This window comes from Orcinus orca, chromosome 11 (assembly GCF_937001465.1).
Source record: "Orcinus orca chromosome 11, mOrcOrc1.1, whole genome shotgun sequence".
Classification (NCBI taxonomy): Eukaryota; Metazoa; Chordata; class Mammalia; order Artiodactyla; family Delphinidae; genus Orcinus; species Orcinus orca.
This window is the reverse complement of record NC_064569.1, coordinates 99,428,775-99,439,864: the sequence shown is the minus strand read 5'-3', so window position 1 is coordinate 99,439,864 and position 11,090 is coordinate 99,428,775. Positions and strand designations below refer to the sequence as shown.

At 49.7% G+C, this 11,090-nt stretch overlaps 1 protein-coding gene across 1 annotated transcript; it reads left to right on the top strand.

The window, feature by feature from the left end:
• Positions 1–2,903: 2,903 nt before the first annotated feature.
• PKDREJ (polycystin family receptor for egg jelly) lies at positions 2,904–10,738 on the top strand. The gene is made up of 2 exons (XM_033404959.1): positions 2,904–6,560; positions 7,431–10,738. The coding sequence occupies exons 1-2, from the start codon at positions 2,904–2,906 to the stop codon at positions 9,840–9,842; spliced, it is 6,069 nt and encodes a 2,022-aa protein (XP_033260850.1). The 3' UTR covers positions 9,843–10,738.
• The last annotated feature ends 352 nt before the right edge of the window (positions 10,739–11,090 follow it).

The window sequence follows — 11,090 nt, the reverse complement described above, 5'->3', positions numbered from 1 at the left end:
ACAGAGTGAAGTAAGTCAGAAAGAGAAAGACAAATACCCTATGCTAACACATATATATGGAATTTAAGGAAAAAAAATGTCATGCAGAACCTAGTGGTAAGACAGGGAGAGTGTCTTTGAGACCAAAAAAATGTGAGGTGACATTTTCCCTCCCCTTCCCCTCACGCCTGCAAGGGCCTTCTGGAGGCCCCTAGACCTGTGCCCCTGCAGGGCCTGGGCCTGGAAGCTGGTGTTGGCTGGTGGCAGCAGCTTTGAGCCACCAGTGGGATCAGGGGCTGTGGTAGGCAAGCCCTGGGTGTGGCCATGGGTGTGCAACCTGGACAGTCATACAGGGCCTCACACTTAGAAGGGCCCCGTGCTTGGTGGAAAGCTCAGCTGTTGCCATCTTGAAATCTTTAACAGTTTTTGAACAACGTCCCCACATTTTCATTTTTCACAGGGCGCTGAAAATCATGTAGTCAGTCCTCTGACAGGCAGTCCATTAACAAGTGCATCTTTTCTGAATTCCCCACTGCTCACCACCTCCACCACCACTAACCCTAAACTGAGTCAGGACCAGCTCACTGGCATACCGAGTGTTCTTCCAGAAGTCAGGCCTGTCCCTTTGATTTCCCTGGACCCCGCTTAATTGGCCTGTCTCCTTGCATTCCTGCCCACCTACAGTCTATCTCCCTCACAACAGAAGGATGCTTCCCAACTGGAAATCAGATCAGGGCCCTTCCCTGCTCAAAACCCTCCAAAGACTTCCCAACCCACTTGAGATAAAATTCAAATGTATGATCGTGGGCTCTGAGGCTAAGCTTGCTCTGGTCATCAGCCATCTCTCCAACGGCATCTTCTACCACTTTCTCTCCTCTCTGCTCACTCCAGCCCCACTACTAACCTTCTCTCTCGTTCCTGCCCCCACGCATTTGAACGTACAGTTCTCTGTGCTAGCTATCCCGCTCCCTAGCTCTTTGTGAGCCTTGCTCCCTCATTTCTTGCTGATCTGCTGGCTCAGATGGTGCCTCTTCCAAGAGGCCTTCCTTGACTCCCCTATCTCATCCTCATTTCTTATCTCTTAATCTGCCTTATTTTTCTTCATATCACTTATCACACTCAAAATTATACATGTTATATCATGCCTGGGTTATTTTTGATTGTCTCTCACCCCCATTATAATGGAAGCTCCTTGAGAACTGGGCCTGGGGCTGATGCCTAGAAAAATGTCTGGTATGTAGTAGGTGCTTGAGAAACATGTGTGAAATGACTAATGCTAAATGAATTAATGGGGAATGAAAGGAAAAAAAAATCAGAGATAATAAGGGATAATCAGGGATAATAAGAAAACAAATAATTAGGTGATAGACCTAAATCCAACCATATCAATAATTACATGAAATGGTGACAGTAATTACATTAAATGTTGATGGTCTAAGTACTCAATTAAAAGGCAGAGACTGACTGAGTGGATAAAAGAGTAAAACTCTATTAAATGTTGCCTATAAAAGACCACTTTAAACATAAAGACATAAATAAGTTGAAAGTAAACGAATGAAAAAACATATGTCCATAGACGGTAAGCATAAGAAGGCTAGTGTGGCTATTTTATTTTACTTCATTCCCCCCCCAGTTTTATTGAGATATAATTGACATATAGTGTGGCTATTTTAACACCAGGTAAAGGAAACTTCAAAACAAAGATTATCACCAGAGATAAAGACATCTCATAATGATATTAGGGGCAATTCATCAGGAAGATATAACCACAAATGTGTGTCTACCTAATAAACAGAGTCCCAAAATACCAGAGGCAAAAACTGACAGAATTAAAGAATGAAATAGACAATTCCACAGTTATAGTAGGAGAGATTAACGTCTTCTCTCAGCAATTGATAGAACAACTAGACAAAAATGCAGAAAAGACATAGATCTAAGCAACACTACCACCCCTCTTGACCTACCTGCCATCTACAGAACACTCCACCCAACAACAGAATACACATTCTTTTTTTTTCTTTTTCTTTTTTTTTTCACATTCTTTTAAAGTTTCATGTAACATACATTCAGACCACACGATGGGCTTTCAAACAAGTCTCAATACATTCAAAGGGATAAAAGTCATACAGATTGTATTCTCTGACCATAACAAAATTAAATTAGAAATCAGTAACTGTGAATATTTTCACAGAAACTCCAAATATCTGGAAATTCACAGGTCAAACCAAAACAGGGGAAATAAAAAATATTTATAATTGAATGATAATAAAATATGGTAAGTATGTTGGATGCAGTGTTTGGCGGGAAACTGACAGCACTAAATGCTTCTATTAGAAAAGAAGATCTAAAATCAATGGCACAGGGTTTCACCCTAAGAAAGTAGAAAGACATATACACACTGCTATATATAAAATAGATAACTAATAAGGACCTACTGTACAGCACAGGGAACTCTACTCAGTACTCTGTAATGACCTACATGAGAAAAGAATCTAAAAAAGAGTGGATATATGTATAACTGCTTCACTTTGCTGTACAGCAGAAAATAACAAAACATTGTAAAGCAACTATACTCCAATAATAATTTTTTTTAAAAAAAGGAAAACTAAGTAAGAAACCCAGTGAGCAGTCCCCCTCTCCCTCTACTCAGGGAGCCCACTGACGAAAGCTCTCACTTTCCACCGCTTTGTAATGAGTTTTCCCGGGTGTAGGGGGGCGGGCTCCTGCTAGGGGTCTCCTTGGAGGGTCAGCAGACTGCGCCACAGGAACCCCACTAACAACCCTGACCCGAGGCCTACCCAGGTGTGGGCACGGGCCAGCCGCCCGCAGCCCCTACCCCCACGCCCGCGCCCCGTGACCCCGCGGCCCGCGCCCCCGTGGCCGTTGGTCCGCGGCCTCCGCAGCGCCTCCCACTTTCCGCTCCCATGCGGCCGGGACCCGTGCTCCTCCTACTGGGCCTGGGCCTGAGCCTGAGCGGTGGCCCTGGCCGCCGCCCGCCGACCCCGGCTCCTCGCGGGGCCAGCGCCACCGTCCCTAGGGTGCCCGGCTCGCCGTCCGGCGACCTACTCGGCCGGGAGCCCGCCTCGGCCCGCCGCGCCCCGCCCGAGGCCCGGGTCCGCGTCCCGGCGCGGACCCAGGCGGCCGTGCTGCGCTCGGTCAGGGGCGCCCGGGGCCTCGGGGTGCGCGGCGTCGGCGGTGGCGGCGGCGGCGTTGGCGGCGGCCGCGCCCGCTTCAGCCTACGGCCCCGCGCGGCCCCGGGCGGCGGCGTCATCCTGAGCGGCGGCCGCGACCTCTGTCTGCGGACCGGGCGGCTCACAGGCCCGGCGCCGCGCTGCCTCCGCACGCACGTCCTGCTGCGCGCCCGCCGCGCTGCCGCCGCCGCCGCCGCCGCGCCCGCCCACGTGGACCTGAAGCTGTCGGCGCCCGGCGGCCGGCTCTCCCTGCGCTGGCTCGCCCGCCTGCCGCGCTCCCTCGGGCGTCTGGAGTGGACCTTCCGCCTCGGGCTGCTCGGGCCCACGGTCCCCACGGCCGCCGCTGCCGCCGCCCGCGTGTCGACCCGCTCGGCGGTGTCGCCCCTTTCGGCTCTGCCCCGCGGCCCACGCTCCTACGCGGGCTTAGTGGCCAGAACCAAGTGTCCCACGGACGGGCCCACGCCTGTCGTCTTAGAGGCTGTCAACCCGAACACTTCCCAAGCCTTGGAGTCCTCGGTGTCCCGTCAGGGGGTTTGTGTGTTGGATCTGGTGAGGATCGAAAGGAATGACGATTCTCTCCTGCAGCTGACCCGGAAGATGGAAGTCACCATCAATGCCACGGTTAAGGCCCACTGCCCAAACCAAAGGTTCTTTGGTCAGTATTGGAAACTCTATTCCGTGGCCTCTGTATCTGACAAGCCGGACTGGACTAAACCTTTGCAAAACCCACCTTTCAAGTCAGAGAACACTCCATCAAGTATACGTATCTCCGCGCATTCTTTATCTTGGGGGGTGTATCTGCTTAATTTCTCCGTGTACATCGTCACATATGATCCAACGATACCTCCGAAGAAAGACTCAGATTCCATCTATATCATCATTGTTAAAAGTCCCCTGCAGGCGGTTATTCCTGGGGATACCAACATCACAGTTAATTTCACAGATGGACTGACTCTGAATGGAAATATGTCCTCTGATCCAGATGCAGGAAACCCTTTAGAGGGACTTCATTTTTTTTGGTACTGTACCACAGACCCAAGAAACTACGATGGACATGAAATTACAGTGAGGAGCAAGGAAGTCTGTCTCCCAGAGCAGGTTGATCTCAGGTGGACGTGGGCCTCCGGTCCTATACTCACACTTTTGCCAGAAACACTTCACGGCGGCCGTGCGTATTTTTTCAGACTGGTGGTCCAGAAGAACGACAGAACAGCATTTGCTGATAGGACAGTGCATGTGCTCCAAGGACCAGCACCTGTAGCAAACATTTCATGTATTGAAAATTGTGATACAGTTTTGATTATATCAGAGAGATTTTCTTTGTCTCTAGAATGCCCACGTTGTAAAGCAGGCCGTGATGTCTATCAATGGTCCATTCTGTCGTCTTCAGGTGGGAAGATGCCATTTGATTGGACGGGGCAAACAACAACAGGGCGGAACGGTGCATATTTGTCTGTAAAAGCTTTCGCTTTTCGGCGTTTCGTTGAAGATAAGTTTTGGATTTCTCTCAATCTAGCAACCTGGGGTGGATCGAGCTTGGTCTTACAGCATCCCTTCGTTATTCACCACGTCCCTGAAACCACAGAATGCAAAATTGATCCAGCTGAAGGAATTGCCTTCATTACTAAATTTGTTGTCCATTGTAGTAGTTTCAAGGATAAGAACATCGTTCCTACGTATAAAATAATAGTTCCTGATGTGCGTGGTTTTGGTGAAATCAGTTCTTTAAAAGAGAATAACTTTGGGTCCATCCTCTATTGGGGGAAGAATTGCACAGCGCCCCCTTCCTTTCTCCCTGTTGGTGTGTTGGCCAATCATTACGCCTTGAAGATATATGCTCAGGCATATAATACCTCTCTGGGAGCTTTTTCTCAGGTGACTTTGTACGCCACTGTACAGGCTCCCACTGACATAAACTCATCAAGGACTGTGCTGCAGGAGTTATTCAATTCCACTGTGGGACCAGATTCATCACTGTCTACTTTGCTTCAACAGCAGGAGTTTTTACCTGCAGGTTATTTAATGTATATTGTAGCTTCTGTCTTGAATAGCATGAAAACCGACTCAAATCTGCAAGCTGACCAAATTGGACTCCGAGAACACCTTTTCAATCAGTCTTTCATTCTTCCTGTAAACACTTTGGCGGAAATTAGCCAGGTGGTCATGACTGTTACTAAATTAACGCAGAAAACCTCGGAGTTCTCCTCGCTTGCTCAGAAACTGGCCACGGTGAGGATTTGGCAAGCAAGCCGAGCCCTCCAAGACTGTCACCAGAGAGATAAGCACATTTCTTCTGAGCAGATAGAAAGTGTAAGCACTGGAATATTAACAAGTTTGTCTAATATCCTGAAACTGATGGTTCGTCATGAAGTGGTCGAAGAGCCTTTCCATGTCGTGGAATCCCTAGCAGAAACAGTATTGGCTGTAAAAGTGCCAGAGGATAAGACCACTGCGATGAGGACGTCCAACTTTAACATGTATGTCAAGAAAACGGAGAAGTGGAATGTTACCAAGTTTTTCAGCACTGAGAAACACTGTCGAAATTGTTTTTATCCAACCCTGAACGTGAGCAGCGTTCCTAGTCTGCCTGCCAACGCTCCGATCTCTACAATGTTTTGTGAGTTTGCAGATGACCCTTTCCCTTGGCTAAATTATGGGGAAAACATTTTGACCGAGGTGGTTGGATTCCGAATGACAGGAACCGAGGCCACCGGTGACGTGATTGAGATCACCCCTGATGTAGTGGAAGTGTACCTCGTCAGAAAAAACTTGAGCTTTGGGACTTTTAATCTCACGGTGGGCCCCAACAAGGAGTCTTCTAAAGCAAATGAGTCACTGAGAAAGACGACGGGGGCATTTAGCTTTGGAGTGGACAGCAGAGCAGGGAAGGAGGTGCTGATCCACATTGTGACGGAAGTGGCCGTGTTGTTCACGGTGCTGGTGTATGCTGGCCGCCAGATCACACCCACCGCTTTGATCGCCACCTACCTCGTGCCCCATCGCATCCCCCCAGTTGCCCAAGACAGTGACCTGTTTGACCCTGACTGTACAGTGACGGAGGCCCGCGTGGTTTGCCTTCCCCCATCCCTGTTGCGGGTCATAGCTCAGCGAACCAGCTCCTCTGAGCCTACCGTCGCTGTGGTTCTGCAGGCCCCTCATTTTGTCCTAAAGCCCAATGACAAGTTAGTGAGAATTTCTGTTTTCAGCACTCAATGCTTGGACATGTATGGGATCCAGAGCGATTGGAGAGAAGACACCTGCGTTGTCGGAGAGAAGACCACCTGGCAGAAAGTGCACTGTATCTGCAAGAACCCAGGGCGGGCCAGGCGGCAGCTGGACGCAATGAAACTAGCCAACCTCCACCTGCGTACCCGCTATTTGACGGCCAAGGTGATCGTGGTCCCTAACCCCGTGGATCTGCGATTAGAGGTCCTCAAGAGCGTTACCCAAAACCCCGTGACCCTCTTCACTGTACTTTTCATTATGCTCTTGTACATAGTCCTAGGGTTCTGGGCCTTGCACAGAGATGAAATGGACAAGTGTCTTAGGGAGCAAGTGGTAGTTCTACCCGATAACGATCCTTATGATAATGTATGTTACCTAGTCACTGTTTTTACAGGAAGCCGTTGTGGGTCTGGGACCAGGGCCAATGTCTTTGTCCAACTTCAGGGAACAGAGAGTAGCAGCGATGTGCATTGTTTAAGCCATCCACAGTTTACAACCCTCTACCGAGGAAGCGTCAGCACTTTCCTCCTAACGACGAAAAATGACTTGGGGGACATCCGTTCCATCCGCGTGTGGCACAACAACGAGGGCAGGTCCCCTAGTTGGTACTTAAGTAGAATCAAAGTGGAGAATCTGTTCAGCAGACACATCTGGCTGTTCATGTGCCGGGAATGGCTTTCTATTGACACCTCTTTGGACAGAACCTTTCAAGTAACCCCCCCAGATAAGTCTCTCAACAGAATGGATTTTTTCCTTACAGATTTAAGTTATAGGCTGGGGAGAAGCCACATGTGGTTCTCTGTTTTTTCTGGTGTCATTGCTACACGGTTCACTAGGCTCCAGAGACTGTCCTGTTGCTTAGCCATGTTGCTGTCCTCCCTTCTGTGTAATATTATGTTCTTTAATCTAAATAAAGAAAAAGAAGCGGAGTCACAAGAGGGGAAGTACCTCAGGTCGATGGTGATCGGGATGGAAAGTGTCTTAATTACCATCCCTGTGCAACTAATGATCACGTCTTTGTTCGTCTATTCCCAGAGGAGACCTCAGGTGACCCTAGGGGAGGTCGCTCCTCGGAAGCATCCGTGGACACCAGCAGCAAGTGAACACTGGCAAGAACGATTAGCAAAGTGGCACACTCGTGAAACTGGCAACGCACGCTCCCGGGAGCCTGAAAAGCTTCCACCTACTAGGAGAAGTCCTGGACTTCCCGAGGCTTCTGTCAAGACCACTTCTAAAAGACGGCCCCAGCCCAAGCGAGCAGAAAGCAAGGTCTCCCGCACCCAAAGAAAAAATAAAAACGCCAATAACCCAAACGTTGAAGACAATCAAAGTGTTCCTCCTGGAGAGCACCCTCGCCAGCCCGGTGCTACACCCCTCAAAGAGAAGACCAGGATTGTTCTGCCGTGGTGTTGCGTTTATGTCGCATGGCTCTTGGTTTTTGTCACTTGTAGCATATCCTCATTCTTTATTGTATTTTATGGACTGACTTACGGCTACGAAAAGTCAATAGAATGGCTGTTTGCATCATTTTGTTGCTTCTTGCAGTCAGTTTTTCTGGTGCAACCATCTAAAATTATGGTCGTGTCAGGCTACAGAACAAGTAAGCCCAAGTATTGTGAGAACCTTCTGTGGGTTGGCAACTTTCGCTACAGTGAGATCAAGCTGCAGAGCATCACGCAGAACCCAGAGGAAATGCGCAGGCGCCAGCAGCACGTCGTCCAGCTCCGAAGCTCGAGGATGTACCAGCCCCTCACTGAAGACGACATCACAATCTTCAAAAGAAAGAAGAGGATTAAGAGAAGAGCTTTCCTGTTCCTGAGCTACATCCTCACTCACTTCATGTTTCTGGCCCTCCTGCTGAGTCTGGTCACCCTCCTACGCCACACCGATGGCTTTTACTATAATCGGTTTATTCGTGACCAGTTCTCTCTGGATCTGGCGTCGGTGACCAAGCTGGAAGACATCTTTCGGTGGCTGAACAGCGTGCTGTTGCCTCTGCTCCACAACGACCTGCGTCCCACCTTTCTCCCTGAAAGCTCCTCTAAAATCCTCGGCCTGCCACGGATGAGGCAGGTGAGGGCGCAACCTGGAGAGAAAACCTGTCTGCCTGCCAAACACTTCACGCAGGACAGCCTCAAAAGAGAGATTCACTGTCACCCCGAATACGGCACTGACCCAGAAGACACAGAAAGCTACTCCGGGTTGTGGAATAGAGTTAGTAAGCGGGCTGTAGACAAGACTACGAAAGGATTTACTTACAAGCCTGGAGAAAAGAGATGGGTGTACTATTCCTATGGGCTGTTGCATACCTACGGGTCAGGAGGGTACGCGTTCTATTTTTTTCCGGAAGAGCAGCAGTTTAATTCCACACGGAGGCTCAGCGAACTCCAGGGAAGCCGTTGGCTGGATGAAAAGACATGGGCTGTGATCTTGGAACTAACAACTTTTAATCCAGACACCACTCTCTTCTGCAGCATTTCAGTCATCTTTGAGGTCTCTCGGGTAGGAGTTGTGAACGCTAGCCTGTCTGCGCACTCCTTCTCGCTTGCCGATTTCAACAGAAAAACTTCCGCAGAAATCTACTTGTACGTGGCCATCCTCATTTTCTTCTTTGCCTACGTTGTCGACGAGGTCTACATCATCACACAAGAAAGGTCCGCCTACGTGAAAAGTGTATATAATTTGCTCAACTTTGCTTTAAAATGCATCTTTACCGTGTTGATCGTGCTCTTTTTCAGGAAACACTTCTTGGCTGTCAGTATAATTCGGTTTTACCTGTCGAACTCTGAGGATTTCATTCCCTTTCATGCAGTGTCTCAAGTAGATCACGCCATGAGGGTGATGTTGGGTTTCCTGTTGTTTCTGACAATCCTGAAGTCCCTCAGGTATTCCAGGTTCTTTTACAATGTGCGTCTCGCACAGAGGACCATCCAGACTGCCCTTCCCGGCATCTGCCACATGGCACTAGTGGTGTCCGTGTATTTCTTTGTCTACATGACTTTTGGTTACCTGGTATTCGGGCAGCACGAATGGAACTACAGTGATATGACTCACGCCATGCAGACAGTACTCTCCTACTGCGTTTCAGCTTTTCAGAACACGGAATTTTCCAGTAACCGGGTTCTCGGGGTCCTGTTTCTCTCATCTTTTCTGCTGGTGACGATCTGCATATTGATCAACTTATTTCAGGCGGTGATTTTGTCTGCCTACAGGGAAATGAAGCAGCCCGTGTATGAGGAGCCCTCAGAAGAAGCGGAAGCAATGACCTACCTGTGTCACAGACTAAGAACTGCATTTGGCTTTCTGTCCTTGAAATCCAAGGCGGAAGACCAACCCAAGTTCTTTGCCAACATGTTGTACGGGCAGCCAGAGAAGCGCGACAGCCGGTACCTGGGGCTGAAGACCAGAAACATTAATGGGAAGAAAACGGTGTATCTCGTTGTGTGATCCATGACAGTTTCAAGGTCCACAGGCCGGCTTCTCTCAAATGCTCACTTTCTGGGATTAAGGCTCAGTTGTGCTTTCTCCCCGTGTCCTTCACAATGCACACCCCCTACGTCTGGAAGTATCCGCAGTCTTGGCCTCCCCTTCGGGACTTGAGGGTGTCAGAGTGCAGTGCAGCCTCTACAGAGAGAGGAGGAGGACAGCCTGCGAGTCCTGGGTTGGTTTCCCTGTGGCTGGGAAGCTGGTGTCTTTGGTACCTGCTGCAGTTTAGAAGGTTAGAGACCCAGATCTGGGGTAGGGAACTCAAAGGCCCCCTCAACCTCACCCCACCTTGCCGGAAGCAGCAGGAAAATCCTGCCCCCCTCCCCGGGGCTGGGAGGCCAGCACTCGCGCTTCAGTGCCTCAGCCCCGCTGGCTCTTCCCTTTGCACACATGGCTGCGGGGCCTCCCCCACCCTCCCAGCTCCGCCGCCCACACTGCCAGGTGGGCCAGGGCCTTGTGATGAGTCCCAGGAGTTGCCCTTGTGCCTGGGAATGCAGGGATGTGGACCTGGGGGTCAGAGGTCTGAAGCTTCCCATCTACTCAAGGCCACTGCAAGTGAAAGATGTAAAGTGTCATAACGTTTTCTGGCCATGAGACGTGACTTTTATTAAACAGCAAGAAGGTGTGTGGGGGTGTGGGTTCACACTGAAAGATAGTAAATATTCTGTATAATGTATATAGCAATATATACATCCAGGATTTGGGCTTTGGGTTATTGATGGCCTGGTGGATTGTTTTGAAAACATTGTTTAAGAAAAATAGGCTAGCAGCTGTTGGATTTTCACTCCGAAACATGCTCATTTATGTAGACGCCACTTTAAGCTTGATCAGAATTAAATGTGAGATTTCTTCTGTGAGACCTGCAGTGATTCCTGTGAGGGGGTGTGTACACCGATGGCTCCTGCCCTCAAAGTCGAGGGCCAGCAAAGGGGGACAACAGGCAGGTGGGCAGCTGCTGTGTCCCAGGTGTTTGTTACTCACTTGGCGCCCCGTAGTCCTGTGCTGCACGGGAATGGTCATGGTACCCTGCACCTTGGCAGGTACGGGCATGCACACACGCACGTGTGCATGCGTTCCATCGTTTCCTCCCCAGGGGAGGCCTGAGAACCTGGGGTGGGGGGTGGCCTTCTCTGCCAGCTGAGATAATGAAGAGGTTTTGTGACTCACCCAAGACCACCCACACGGTTAGGGTCAGAAGGTCAGTTCTGG

Excerpts from the sequence above, each read along its gene's own strand:
- PKDREJ (XM_033404959.1), top strand. The coding sequence starts at position 2,904 with ATGCGGCCGGGACCCGTGCTCCTCCTACTGGGCCTGGGCCTGAGCCTG. Across the intron at positions 6,561-7,430 it reads CCCGCTATTTGACGGCCAAG|AGGAGACCTCAGGTGACCCT; the intron begins GTGATCGTGGTC and ends GTCTATTCCCAG.